The 15,372-nt window shown below is 38.8% G+C and overlaps 1 protein-coding gene across 5 annotated transcripts in view; it reads left to right on the forward strand.

Annotated features, from left to right (window-relative positions):
- Positions 1 to 15,372, forward strand: part of DCLK1 (doublecortin like kinase 1) — a 249,989-nt gene that overhangs the window by 185,556 nt on the left and 49,061 nt on the right. Inside the window, exon 7 of one of the 5 annotated variants that reach the window (XM_030042333.1) lies at positions 4,525 to 9,396. The exons of the other annotated variants lie outside the window; for them this stretch is intronic. Within the exon in view, the coding sequence (XP_029898193.1) occupies positions 4,525 to 4,581 (57 nt within the window). The 3' untranslated portion in view covers positions 4,582 to 9,396. Of the gene's footprint in view, positions 1 to 4,524; positions 9,397 to 15,372 lie in introns of those variants that run through there. 5 annotated transcript variants of the gene reach the window in all.

The raw sequence follows: 15,372 nt of genomic DNA on the forward strand, positions 1-15,372 counted from the left end.
CCCACAGTGAAGAAATGTTTTTCCGTTAACGTTCGTGGCTGGGTGAGTGGGAACCATGTGGTCAGCACCGTTAGACACAAGGGGGTTTGGGCACAAGGTTTCTGACTTTCAAACGGGAAGAGGGGAGCAGATGGGCTGCTTCTTATCCGGGTTCCCTATGCGGAATTGTAACAGGATCACCGAGTGGCAGGATTATGGATGCAAAGGGCTGTGCAGTGGTAACATAATCACGTTGCTAACTATATAGAAAATAAATACTGAAGTAAACTACAGGAGGGATAAGACAGTGTTAAAGAGTTGAATTCTCTTCTCGGATATTCATATCCAGTCCCCTTGACCTCAGCAGGAGACCTTTCATGCTTGTCTGGATTTATTTTAGACAGATTTTTTTTTTTTTTTTTTTTTTTACCTGACGAAGTATGGAATAAATTCATGTAAAAATAGATTGCAATCATGTAAAAATGCATTGCAATAATATTATTTAGGTTAGTAAATCAACTGCTCAGAAGTTCAGGGATGGAAACTTTACACTTGCTCTGAGAACTTATTTCAGCTCCTTTCATGTTTAACTTGTGAAGTGAATGAGCTAGAAGTTCACTGTAAAAACATACGATTGTGTTGTTTAAGGTCATATGTGTATTCCAATGACTAAATTAGTTCTATGAACAGCCATTAAACAGTGCTTACTAATCTTAATTTTCTTGTTAGCAGTATAAATGGTGTTCTGGGTTTTTTTAGTACCATCTTTCGTATCTTGCCATTTAAATTTCATTTAGAGGACAGGTTATTTTATGTACCATATTGTCATAAACCAAAACCGAACACAAAGCATTTTGCTTTGTCTTCAGTGGCTTCAGCTACAGGGCTGACAAGCCAGGTGCAGGAGAAGGTTTATTCCCTAGGAGGTTGTTGAAGTGTTGATATCGTGTGATAGACGTACAAGAGAGAAGAGGAGACTGATTTCAGTGCCTGCCTTGTCCCCAGTGTTGAGAGGTGAGGTGTTCCTGCCCCAGAAGAAGAGTGTTGGCTGCTAGAGCCATGGTCTGGGGTTGAAGGTGATGGCTGGGTTTCTGCCTGGTCTGGGTTTCTCTCTCGACGTGGAGTTTGAGGGAGCTACTGCTCTAGAACCGAAATAAGGTGCTGGGTCCTGGGAATGCTGGCTCAGCTGTGTAATTCGTTTTTTCTCTGCCCCTCTCTCTGTGCGGTTGGAGTTAGGGGAGTGCCTGTTCTCTCGTGCCACCGGGTAGATGGGATGCCAGCGGTATGTACTGGGTCAGGAAGGCAAGAGGGAACGTTGACTCTAGCATAGCCCGATTCCCCTTGGTGTAACTAATCAGTCAGCTCTTCAGCATCCGCATCCGAGCGCTATGAGGCAGTTGTAGGCTTGGTACGTCAAAATGCTGAGGGGTCTGGAGAGGCTGCCAGTGCTTTTCCTGGGAAGTACAGGTGAGAGGAAGTCATGCTTTTGAGTTCAGAGGCACAAAAGCAAGGTAATTCTGCAAACTGAGGGATTTCTCCCTGTGAATAATAAAGAGCTGTAAAAATAGTAGAGATGGTAGAATTTTCCAAAGAAAATATTCCTTCTAATTATGGAGTGCATTAGGCAACCTAAAATAGGGATCAATCATCTTTCTTACTTGCATTTCATCACTCACCTTTTTAAAAAAAGAAATTCTGGCCTTTGATGGAAGGCTTTCCATTGATGTAAATAAAGCCAAAAATGCTGCTGTGTTACATACTCATGAAAACAGTATTCTTGCAACCCTACGGACAAAATTTTGTACCCTCAAAAGCCAGAACATAAAAAGATAAAGTTTTATCCTTTCTCACTTGCATATGTATGTGGCTGAGTTGTTTCCAGAAATTCAGAAATCAGTGAAAGTTATATTTTTATAATCTTGGGTGAAATTCAATCTGTATTGAGGAAAGTAAAGATTTGAAAGATTAATTTCATGGGTGTAATACAAGGACTTGAAAGTGAACTAGGGACCATTTATCAGCTGTCTGGGCTAACTATCAACCAATTGTCACCTTCTGAGTACTTTAACTTGCGGGCTGCGTACTGTAGTTATGCTTTCTTTAGTTTAATTCTTAGTTTAATTCTTTCTTTATTCTTAAATAGGAAATTAAGATTCTTGTCTTTAAATTGTTATGTACTTAATTGTCTATTTCCACAGAGGACTAAAACATCTGAAATTCAGGTTTATAGCAGTTGAAGTAGAGAGTTATTGTGTTGCACATGCATATAGTTCCTACCACAGCAGAGTACAGTTGATGACGCAGACTCAGAAAAGGTGACATGGCAATCATAACAACAAATATACATAATAGCAACCCCCCCATTTTATTTAAGTAGCCTTTATAATAGTTTATGAGCTTATTTTCCCACTGTCTTGTAATCATAGTCATTACTTCAATTAAGGTGGACACTTTATACCTGATTTTCTGTTGCTGGCCATTACTTTAAATGTTTTTTCTACTTCCCTAGAGACTACAACCTATAGCATAATAAAAAATGAGATTTAAGGTACCTCCTGACTAATCAAAGAAGTTGAATTCTATGCATATAATGATTTTTTGAGTTGTATGTGGCCAAGAATTCTTATTCATTCAGCAAGTTTTGTCCTTTTATTAATCTATGCAAAATAATAAATAGATTCTCCTCATATTTTTTCCAAAATACAGCTCTTCAGCTAATTATAGGCAAGAAAAATTTTTGCAGAAAGGAAAACTTTAAAAAAGTTTCAAGTGTTTAAAAGTATATGAAAAAACAGAGAATGTGACCCTGAAATCTTGTGCATGTTTTTGCTTTAAAACAGCCATAGAGTTATTAAAACAAACACAAAAGTATTTCCTAAATGTTAAAAGTGAGTTCTCACAAGTATCTTCTTTGTAAGTTTGGAATGCATATTTTTTATATTCATACGAGTGAGCAGTCACCTGGAAGATACTATTCAAAACTTTGTGGTGTTCCCCTCCCTAGGAAATCAACAGATTTTTTTTCTGTTCTATATATTAGAAATTCCCAAACTGTATATGTTCAAAAGAAATTTTAATAATTAACTGACTAGTTAGTATTTGGAATGAGATGATCTCGTCTGTTTAAAATTCTTCTTTTGTCTAGATTGTTCACAACAAAATAGAAATGCATTGATCTGATAATGATCTGATATTCACTCTGCCCGTCTAACATGTCTGCTACCGTACGTACACGTGCCCATTGGCAGAATACATGCAGAATAAGCATTCTAGGGAATGAAAAACCCTTTAGGGGACTTAAATCCCCTTTATATCATGCGTGCAAGTAAAACATAAACCTGCGTAGATTACTGAGATCCGTGTAAATTTGCAATTTGTAAAGCATTCATTTTAGGTAGTCCTTGTTTTATAGTATAGCTTTTAGATTTGTTTATTTTTTTGTCTCAGTTACCTTCCTGCGATTAGAAAGAACCCCAAACCAAGGTCAACCCTAAGCTAGCTCCCTCAGCCTTCCTATTCTCACGTGTTCTCGTATTTTGTCTTGTAGTTGTTTTGTTGTATTTCGTAAATTCGTTTTATACTTGAAGGATCCCCCCCAAACGCCTTAAAGGTATCAGAGCTTGGCTATGAGGTGTGCTGGGCCCCTGCCGAGTCGGTGCCCCTCGAAACCGTCGGCTGTGCTTAATTCCCCCAAAGGAGAGAGCTCTCCGTCCTCCGCCGCTGCTCCCGGCTGAACCTTCTCTTCCGCTCAGCGCCGTGCGCGCCTCGGCGAGGAGCGTTGCGCTGCGCAGGTCGGGCAGGGCGGCGTGTCGTCCCCCGACACCTCCGGCATTCGAGGGCTGTCTGATCCGCCGGGGGATGCTCGGGGTGGGCGTTCGAGAGGCGAAGCCGATCCGTTCGCTCAGGCTCTCCCTCTGCTGTCATGAGCTGGTTGCTCGGCTACCGTCGGAAAGAGCCGGCGACGGGGGGGTGTTACGTGCTGACTTTTTACACGTACCCACAGACACAGAAAAACTGGGGAAAAGACATACCGTTGTCAGTACAGTGTAGGTAACGGCAATGTTCAGCGGCAGCGCTCTGGGGCTCAAATGTTGCTGGATCTATGCTATATCACCAGCGGGTGGCAAGTTGTGATTACCTTATGTAAGGTAAGCGCTTACTTTCCTGCTGCTGTCTGTGAAACAGCAAAAAGGGCAGTGTTTTCCCTTTAAGGTTAAATTCGTATTGCCAAGTTTCCAAAAAACTAGGAGGCTCTCCAGAGCAGACATATATTGTTTTAATAGTGTTTAATAGGAAAGAATAAAAACAAAAAAATTGCCTCTTAGAATATGTTGTACATTGAAACTCCAGCTTTATTTACTAACCATCTATTTGTTGATTAAAAAATAATTGTATGACATTAAGCCAAAAACCTGAGTACGTAGAATATGTGTATTTTATGTTAAACAATATCTTCTGGTCCACGGTAACAAAAAGAATATAAGACAGTTGCAGTGCAACAAATCAAACACAATAAACAAATGTATACTGCACTTCATCTTACAGGACCTGTATCGCCCACTCTCTTCGGATGATATGGATTCAGTAGGAGACTCAGTGTAAAAGAGAAAATGGAACAATGTTTATGGTTTGTGATTTGGTGAAGGTTTAACATTTTTAAAGAGAATAGCTGCTAATTTACAGTAATAGTGAATCGCACAAAAGAGTTTTGCATATTTGATATTAAAAACATGGGGCCAAATTAATTCTAGTGTGTGGGGGTATTTTTGGCTTTGCCACTGCATTTTAATGCAAGAATTTGTAATGAATGAACCATTGAAAATGTCCATCAAATACAAAACAGCATTGTGCACGCTTTAAGGAACGAAGATTGGATAAGGTGAATATAACGCACAAATCCATACTGGGCACAATTATGAATAGTGCTCTTTTTATCATCTAAGGTACTGATTATATGTTCTGTTTTTACCATCGGTATCTTTATTCATTTTGGTATGAGCAGTTAATGAATACTTTGCTTTTACCAACGAACAGGTGAAAAGCAGAAAATTAAACCCCTGCCATATTAAACTGCTTGCATCACGCTGTCTGATCCCGACACGCACATTTAGAACGCTCTAAGTTTAGTCTTTTTATCTAAATGAAAAGAAAATGGAGAAATCCTGTGTGGTCACAGGACAAAAAGTAAATGCTTTCAAAGCAGTGTTCAAGTTCTCTTCACTGCATTACCATCTGATGACTGTAAACAGAAGTGTCTTCACAGGCAATGTGATCGTTTTACCTGGCACAAGCTGTTATACTGATCACCCGTGTGTTGCAAGTAAATATGGACAGATTTCTAAATGAGGAAATACGGGGGTCTGCTGGCTAGCAGCGTCGTCTGACACATGTATGATGGCACCTTTTGGAAAAACACATTTTGCCTGAGAAACGAGTGATTATTTTCACTTATGTTAAGGACAGGAACATCATTTTTTATTTGCTGTAATAAGACATTGTATGCATTTTAAAATGAAAGCCTACAGAAATGGTGGTACTGTAAATCATCCTCCTATTGACCTAATTTCTCTGTTTTCATAATTTCTAGAGGTGGTCATTTTGTACAGCATGAATATGCAAAACTCCTTTAGTGTTAAAGTAGGTCATGCATTATAACCAGTTGCTTAACAAATATCTACTAATTCTATTTGTTTTCTGCTGCTTTATTGTGAGAACCTTAGTCTACTTTAGTTTATGTAATAGCAATATTTCCCATCGTATGTTGCATATTGCTTTAAAATTTATGTTGTATTTAAGCCCATAGTGTAGCGATCACACGCTTTTACTGTCTTATATCTTTCCTTTCAGTGTCTCAGAAAATAATGATTTAAGAATTAGAAATTAGTGTGATTCTGATCCTCAACAAAATTCTATAGAAATTATATTTTTGAGCTACACTAGTGATGATTTAATATATTTTGAAATCAGGAAAATTGACTTAATAACAGAAAATGTTTAGCTGCCTCATGCTGACTTCTAAATGTAGTGAAATAATTCCTTTACACTGATCTGTCCATAATAAAATTCAGCAGCTGGAAAATGTTGGCATGTGATGTTATAGCTTCACTGTATCGATATCATTTTCTTTATGGAGGATATTTGCAAAAAGAAGTAAAGGGCAGCAGAATACAAAACTTACCTTCTCTGTTTTCAATACTTGGTTCCAGTATCACCTGGAGAGAAAGTCATTGATCTGGCAGGTTTGCTGAAGCAGTTAGGTCATTCCCTTTTGAAATGCACGTTTTGTCATTCCTGCTTCAGACTTCAGATCTAAAACTGTTCCCAGGGATAGAAACAGTCCCCAAACATACCCCAATCCTACGGCTGTCCTGTTCTACTGAAAAAGTTTGCAGCTGTGAAGTTACTTGCATTTTTGCCTGTTATGAGGGAATGTCTTTGTAAAATGTATTACTTAATCCCAAGAAATGCGTATTATGTAAAGGTGCATTGGGATCAGTTTCCAAAAATTCAGACAGCTCCACCAGACTGAACAAAATACATACTGATGTTTTGAAAATTGTTTTTTTCTGTAAAGAAAATTCCAGGAATTTTATTTTTTCTCCCCTCTCCCATATAGGCTACTGCTGCTTAAGGCAGTTTATTAAGAATGTTTGTTCTGCGCAGGGAGCACAGATTGCCAGCAAACCTGAATCCCATGGCTTTGCTTAGCTGTGGAAAAGAAAAATGGACCTTATATCAGTAATTGTTATCATAGTGAGTTCTCCATCAAGACTGTTTCAAAGAATATGCTAGTCCATAACATTTAATCATTTCAACATATGACTTGTATTAAGGGGCTATTCAGGGGCAATATGTATCATTAATATTTCATTTAAGGAATGAAAGTCCCTTAGAGATTGAAAAGGTACACTGTTTATGGACTTTGAGATCCCTTTTGTGTGGAATGTAATTCCCATTATACATGAGCAGAAATGAAATGCTTCTTTTAAGCAAGACCAGAAGGTTTCAGTTTATGGGTGAAACTGAAATTGTGTTTCTTGATGCTGTAGTTCTGCTTGCAACAGCACAGGTTTTAGTTTGTCCCTAGATTTCACTGACTGCATTAAATAATGAAATAGCTTAAGCAACTTTATAGTGTTTGAACCCCTTCTAGTTCTCTGTATGCTGCATTATTTGTGCCTACTCTAAGGTGATTATGATGTAGCTAAAGAGTCTTGTATAGTTTGTGAATGCTCTGCTTCCCTTTGAGCTCTATGAATATTTGTGATTATTTCCCTAATGCTTTCTACAACTTTCTGGGTTTTTTTTAATCTCTTTTCTTCTTCTTTTATGCAACAAACAGTTCACATGTGAAGCACAGAATGTGTATGTTTATATTTATACACACACACACACAAATAGATTAATGGCTTTGAAACCCATGCACAGTTATGTCACATTTGTGGCTTTAAACAAATATGTGGGGAAAATGTGTTGCTGGGAGGATGTTCATCTGGTGGGATTCACTATAGCTCTCGTAAAGTCAGCAGAGCTGCACCCACCTGTACTTGCTGAGCAGCTCCCCCAAGGAAGTCTATACAATTTGAAGAGATCTCATGTACAAGCAAGGGCTAAGTTCTGCTCAGTTTGAAGTTAGTGGCAAAACCACGATTGATTTCAAGGTGGGAAGGATAGGGCCTTATGCACAAATACATAGACACAGACAAAACATTAATCATGAGTTTGAAATGGGTTTATTTTGACATGTTCCGACTTGTGTCTCCTCTTGACCTGCACTGTTCTGCGGTGTATTAAGTCACGCAATATAAGAAGTTCTTTTGCTGAAATCAGTAAAATCTGTAACATTCATTATCCAATGTGAAAATTGCTTTTCAATTCGTAGAATAATTCAGCGACAGCACATTATATTTAGTTATTTTTCCCTTTAAAGCATTTTCACAGGCCATATATGGCTGTAAAATGAAAATTCTGGGGCGTTAATATTGTGGCTATAAACGTATATTATAAGAAAGGATACATAATGTTAACCAGCCTTGAAGAACACCTGGGTTGAGATTGTGTGGCGCAACAATTGAAATAAATAATAGCATTTCCTTTTGCAGTTTCATACTTCACACTGCGATGTGAACTTTATAGTGCAGTATGTTAGAAAAAATGTCCTCCAACTCTAAATGTTAAAATGAATTAACAGTAATACAGAAAAGAACATCTGATCAACCCAAGTTTACCGTTTCGTCAAAAGTAGTAGCGAAACGAGCAAAGAGAAGATCCTTGTGGTGCTAAATTACCTCGTCACGTGATGAATACTTAGATTAATGCTGTCTGTGCTTTTTCTCGTACCCGGTTAACGGTACACAACCAAATACAAGATTGTTCTTTATTTAATCTTCACTTCCAGTTTATCTGTTAGTGACGGGACGAGAGCTTGTAACTGTGAGTGGTCAATAGAGAAATAGCCTTGTGTCACGCAGCCAGCAGTAGCTCTTCACGCAGAGCAAAGCCAGCGAGCTCTTGTCCCGCTTTTTGGGAACGGGCGCGCTGCCCCCCAGGAGACTCCTCCGCTCAGAAAGCAGGGCTTGCCGAGCAGAGCAGAGGCTGTTCTGAGCCGAGTTCGCTGTCGTGACACCGTTCGGCTGGCTCGGTCTGCCTCTTCCACCTCGCACCTCACCTCAGGCTGGCCGAGCGCCCTAACCCCCCGCGGAAGGCCATGGGTATGTAGATACATGTGTCGTGTATGCACACGTTAGCGAAGGGTTAAAAACACACGCAGTGCACACGTACACCTTTGTATGCATTTTTGTGTCCGTATTTGCGCATGTTGGTTATATTCAAATTTGCTTAAATTAACCCTCAGCAGTGAAGTATGAAAAAAGCTGTACTGTATTCAGCGTGTACTTGTTGTCTGATGTTATATGAGGTAATTAGTTTGTGGTTTGCCCTGCAATACAGTGTTTTGGAATTTGGACTCTAGTGAAAGAGGAGCTAACGATGTTTGTGCTAAGGCCTCTTCATTTTGTTAGTTGCACTATGATATTGTAAATATTGGCACATTTACAACATAAGTTTAAGATTTTACAAAGTTATGCATACGATTATTTTTTTTAAAGAAAAGTTCTTGGATATTTGCTTTTTAAAATATACCATTTTTGTATTAATGTGATGCAGGAAACCAAAAAGAAAGCTGTTGATTTATCAACAAAAAATGTAAAACTTGCAAAAATAAATGCCGATGAATGTTTTATTTCATATAATCAGCTGAAGAAAATCACCTTCATTTTTGTGCCATTGTTTCATCATACTGTGTTGTACTTGTGTTTCATATTTGACCATGTCATCCTGGTTGCAATTTGTTGTTTTGCTAGATTTAACATTACTGTAGATTATTGTAAGCGATGTAATAAATATATTTAAAAAATACACACTGTTCAGTGAGTTTATTTTGGAAACATGATTAACAGGCTTTAAAAAAATACTTGCAGTTGGTATTGCTTGTTCACTTTGGATCAGCATTGTCCATCTAACAGTTCATTTAGTATAAGCATACGGGATTCATGCATCCTAATGGGTTCCTTTAAATAGTAGATGCATTCAGTGCCTTTTTAAATAGTAAACTTTGGGCTCTAGTGTGTGGAGGCAAAAGATCCTTCAAGGAAGAATTTGGTTTCTAACGGGTCTTTTGGAGACAGTAAATATACCTGCCTTGAATTGCTTATGGGTAAGTTTGTGTGCACGCAACGGGATAGACTTGAAGTCTGAAATGGGAAATTAGTAGACTATCCAAAGCAAGGTACCAGCTCCCTGCTGACAACTCAGCTACAGCAGCACTCCTCGTAAGACAAGTATTAGGAAAATATGCCTGTGGAACACTAAGAGTACTGAAACATACCCACGGTGTTTTAAAATAAGTACCTTGTTTTCTCGATACGTTTTTCCACTCTTTAAAAATACATATCTATAGGCTAATTTTATTTTTTGTTGGGCGGGGGCGGGGGAAGAGAGATGTTAGTTTCTGACATGTCATCTGCCAGTCTGATGCTTCAGCTGATGTTCAGACACTCTCCTAGAGGGATCTGTGGGCCTGATAAAAGTTCTAGTTTTGAAACTCTCTTGGTTGCTAGTAAATAGGTCTGCCTAAAAAAGGTGTGCAGACATAGAAAGGAAACAGTATTATAGAAATGAGGAAGAGTAGAAAAAAAAATAATTGAGGTTTGTCTCTACCAAGTGACAGTTAAGAATACCAGGAGAGCTTTTAAAATACAACTCAAATAGATTCAACATAAAAGTGGTGATTGTGCTGTGCCCTTAATTAGGTGGAAGAAATAAGAACCTCCTTTGATGGCCTTTCAATTTTTATTCTGTAGTTGAGCGGAAAATTTTACTTGTGTATAACTTTAGAAAAGGAAAAAGGAAGCCTTCACATTGCTTCACTGCACGTGTAACTTTTTATGTTAACCACAGTATGGATACGGTAATGACAGGTCAACTTCCGATACCATGAATCTGATACTTTTTTTTTTTAGATCATCAGTCTTTTCTGGAGGATGCCAAAGGCTGAGTGAGCCCACAGTCTGAATTATGGCTCAGCTTTGGAAGCAGCTGTTAGGAGCTAGCAGAGGTTAGATTTAAGTTTATTGTTAAATACCATATAGGAAACTATGCTGGTCTTTCAGAATTGCCTTGTTACACAAATCAAATGAGTGTATAAGCAGTTGATGCTGCAGCTTAATCAGAGGATCCTAATAAAACAAAGTTCTTCAGCTTGAAAATGTAACTTCAGTCTGTCAGCTCCATTTCCTTGCAGACTCTCCCACTTGTCCCTCTGTCCCTGAAAGAAGAAAACCAACACAAGTTCCTGAATGACTACACCAGATTATTGCTTGTGTTGTTTGAACTTAGCTCTTCGCCAAGCTGTGTAAGTCCTGAATTGCATAAATGAACAAAAAAATACTATTTCCCTATGTATGTAGGGCCTCTCTTAAGTCAAGTGTCTAACAAGACAGGGCAGGATGTAGAACTGTGGATAAGAAGCAGTTTTGCATACATTTTTTATTGTTCCTTTCCAGATGAAGCAGTTTATAAATAAATTTGGATCTTATGTGTCAGTTTAGTGCGGTGTCTGAATTTGAAAAGAAAACAATTGCATCATTTCTCTTTCTATACATTGAATTCAATTGGCTTCCATTCTTTCGGCATGAAGATTATGGATTTGATGTTTCTCCATGAAGTAATTTTTTGCCAGCTCTGTACTGTTTACATGAAAAGTTTTTTCCCCATCTCAGCTGGCTAGGCCAAAAAATGTAAGCGATTAAACAAAAGAAAATCAAAACCATTTTTGGCTGGATAGAGTTGGGAGAGGGCGTTTCAGTGTAACCCTTTGCTTCTCTCTAAATTGAAAAATAAAAAAATGAGTTTGCCTTCTTAACAATTGCATCAAAATATATTATTTTACTGTTTTAAACCAGCTGTCCTCTGCTTTACCTTTTGTTCTCTGGAGATGTACCATTTTGTTGTATTGACTCGCTTATTTCTTGCTTAACACTGTTACATCTTACAGGAATTCAAAGTCCTTCAGAGCTAATACCTGCACTGGACTGTTGTCTTTATTTTACCATTAACTGTGATGATCTTTAGGCTAAGGAACTGACTATGTCAGGAATTCATGGCGGCTACCTTGCAAAGGTTATTTATAACCAGACTGAACGCTAGTATGGGCTCCAGAAGAGGTGAGCGTGGTTGCTTAACTGTTTAGTTTTGGGTTTAATGCTATTTATCCTTGCTGAGTTGAACTTCATCTTACACATATTACTGACACACATCGCTTTTTGTATGTTTTTAAAATTCTGTAGAATTCTTCAGAATAACGGAAATCTTTGGAGGCATCATTTAAAGACATTAATAATTCCCTTATCCTGAGCCTCCTTCCTGAATTCACACTTTGTTTACTAATTTTAATCTTTGCTTCATTAAGCCTGTTTCTAAAAGAGCAGAACTCTGCATGAGATCCAAACTTAGCGTTACACCTGTGTGCATTTCTGTTACTCACATTTCATCCAGATGCTTCCTTCATGCTAGGAAAATACAAAGGCATCTATTGTTGAGAGACTTTGCAGCCTCCATATGCGCTAATAAAGGTTTTGAGAGGTTTGGAAAATATAGTGCAGTATTTGGGGTTTAAGATTCAGGAATCTGAATTGCATTAACAAACTTCCTAGTCATACTTGTTTCTTTTCATAACTGCTGGTACTGGTGGTCCCCAAGAATAATTCCTGCTCTTTAGTTGGAGGGGGCTTTTTAAGATTAATTTAGGGCAAAGGTGAGTATGGGGAGAGAGAAATTACAGTAATATTTATTTTACTGCCTTTTTTCATGGACGTAGCACAATTTCCACTGAGATAGAAACTATTTACAAAACAGTTGCTAAATAAATCTCCCAGTGAGACATGGATGAAACTCTATAGCACTAATGTTTCCGTTCACATCAATGAGATGCGTGGTGTGCTGGCCATCTGTTATATAAACCTGAATAGGATCTGAAGTCCTTACACCAAAGCCCTGATTTTTTTATGCCATCGCTTTTATGGAGGTGTGCCATAAAAATGGCCATGTGCTGGCAACCTGTGCAACTGGACCCCTTTAAATCTGTGTAAAAGTGATGACATTTCAAGCACCTCAGCATCTCTTAAAATTAAAACAGCTAATTGCATTAAGGTCTGTGTGTTGAAGAGATTATACCCTTGCTTAGAGTTTGTTTTTCCCCCTCCTCCCCATCTGCAATATCCCTGATGGAGTCCACAGCTGTGAGAGCAACAGTGTGCACGACAGAATGCCTCGCGATTGGCAAGCCAACTGGAAGGAACGCCGAGACCCACAAGGATTGCTGGACCCGGAGGGCTTTCAGCTTGTGAGAACAGCGAGCTAATTAAAGTCTAAATAAACGGAATGTCCTTCTAGCTGAAGTAAAGAGAAATAAATAAATGCCTGCATGTTGTTCCAGAGGACTGAATAAAGATGAAAATATTTGTGTTGTGTTTACCTAGTAACATTTCTTTAATTGTGAAAGGGGGTCCGTCAGCAGACTTGGTGAATATGTGCAAATGTACAGTTCCTGATTTCTTTGTAATCTGTTGTTTTAATAGGAGGCGTTCAGCAAAGGTAATGAAAAGTGTGTGTTTTCTTCATATTTTTCAACTCATTTAGAAGTTTTAAAGTTTTAAAATCTCGGTATGTATTTTTAGCAAATGTCGTCTTAGCTACTGCTTCCTTGTCACTGGTGAGCTCTGCTTCTGCTCACACGCTGGTGCTTCGCCCGCAGATCTCACTGAAGGGGCTGTATGCTTTGTTTGCAGACCTTTGGTACAGTGTATGCTACTAAGGCATCACTTTAGTTCTTCTTCGGTTGTGAATATCATCTTAGCCTTCCCATCCTTACGCAGTGTCAGTAAGAAAAGAAATAGGGGCACTTAAAAATTGATCTCATATCGATGTTTTAGTTCCTTTAAATTTTCTATGGGCCACTTTTTTTTCTGTTTGTTTAACTAAACCTTGGCTAAATACATATTTAGGGAGCTATACCTAAGACAGATATTTAGGAGTGACTTTAATTTCAGTCGTGTGTAGGCCATTAAGATTATTTGTATTTAAAGTGAAGCACTTGCTGTAGCGCTTTGCTGAAATGGACCCTCGAAGAAATCTAATTTTGGAAGGACTGAGCGGTCACAGTTCTCAGTCAAACCTCGTCTTGAGGGTCCTTGAGAAATTCGGTTCCCAAACAGAAATTTGAGTCCCTCTAGGCACCTATTCTGAGAATATGTGGCCACCGAGTTAGGTCTCGATTTTCACTTCTCCCATTCTCACAAATGAGAACAATGGGTGCGAAACTCCGTAAAGGGCCTGTCAGACTGCTGAGGAAAGCTGCAGCGGTGTGTAGTCGGCAGTCTTGACCTAACATCTGCTGAAAAGTGTAATCTCACTATTTAAAATACAAAAAACTGAATAAAGTAGCTGCTTGATAATCTATTGAAAAGCTAGCACAAACCTTTTTGTGTTGTACCCCTGAAATGTCGTAAAGATTCATTCCTGGTTGCATATGTAACAAATATTAAACATATTTAAATTGTAATTCCTTTAAGAAAATACTGTGGAGCGGGAAGTAAGAAATTGGATGCCTGGTCTAGGAAAACAAACAGAGGCAGGAGAATGAGTAGAGAAAACATGTTTTTCTGCTTATTTTACAAGCAGGAGTGTAAAGGAAACAATTCTCTCATTACATGTGTATAAAAATAGGCTTTGAGAGTGACTTCCCCAGGCATGAGAACTCCTAGCATTTTCCTGTTACCTTGATCCTCATCTGCTCCCTTGTTCAAAAACGAACCAGAGGTAAGTTTTACTGAGACGTCCTGCAGCGTTTAGCACAGGAATAGCACATACATAAACACGTCCTAATCGTGAAACAAGGGCAGCAATACCTTAGCAAACTGCATAAGATCAGTCAGTGCTCACTTCTGTTGTCAAGAGGCAGCAAAAGTATTCCAAAAACTGATTAATGCAATTTTTAATTCTAGTCAAAGCTCAGAAGAAATGCTTGGATGGATGAAAAGAATGAGCTGGGGTTGATTAAAAGGAAAAAAAGGCAAAGAATCTCTTGGTAGATGGGATGTGCAAGCTCGCAGGATTATTTAGTGAAAAATAGGCCAAGTTCAGCCTTTGTCTAAATCATCTGACCTTAATCTATTGTGGGAGAAATTAAAAGTTAGTCTGTTCAAATGAACTCAGCATCCTGGCCAGCTTTTAAGTCTGCTGACTGCCTTCTCCCTGGCTCCGTACTCTGCAAAAATCCCAACTGCTGCATTGTTAGTTATTCAGTCGCTGGCTGTGCTCTGCGGTGGCAGAGGAGACAGATCATTCCAAAGAAGCTGTATTAAATTTGTAAAGTGGATTGGCACCCTTATTGCGGGCGTCTAGATACCTTGCGAACACAGATAAGGAACTGATAGTGTTAGTTGCATACAGTACAGCCTGCAATTTATGTGATATATAGATTGAAGGAGGTGAGGAAATACTGCAGCGCTTCGTAACCTTTCAGCATGCGAACTATGTGAACCCCAGAAAGTTTTCGTTCTGGAAAAATTGTCTGAACGCTTCTCACTTACGTTGCAACACGAGGACCTGAGGAAATGCTCAGTTTTGCTGTGAGTTTAAAGGGCCACTGTTGCACCGTTAGCTTCTCCCAATTTCCTTTGAAGACAGGAGAATCCTGAAGATATGTTTGTACAATCGTTACGCAGCACAGGATAGATGTTTTGGGTGAAATCCAGGCCATCTCATATGTCTGTGTAGGTTCGTCCATCTAGATGCGTGATGAAGCAGTCTTCCTGAAGTACACGCCTGGAGTCC

This window comes from Aquila chrysaetos, chromosome 19 (genome assembly GCF_900496995.4).
Source record: "Aquila chrysaetos chrysaetos chromosome 19, bAquChr1.4, whole genome shotgun sequence".
Classification (NCBI taxonomy): domain Eukaryota; kingdom Metazoa; phylum Chordata; class Aves; order Accipitriformes; family Accipitridae; genus Aquila; species Aquila chrysaetos.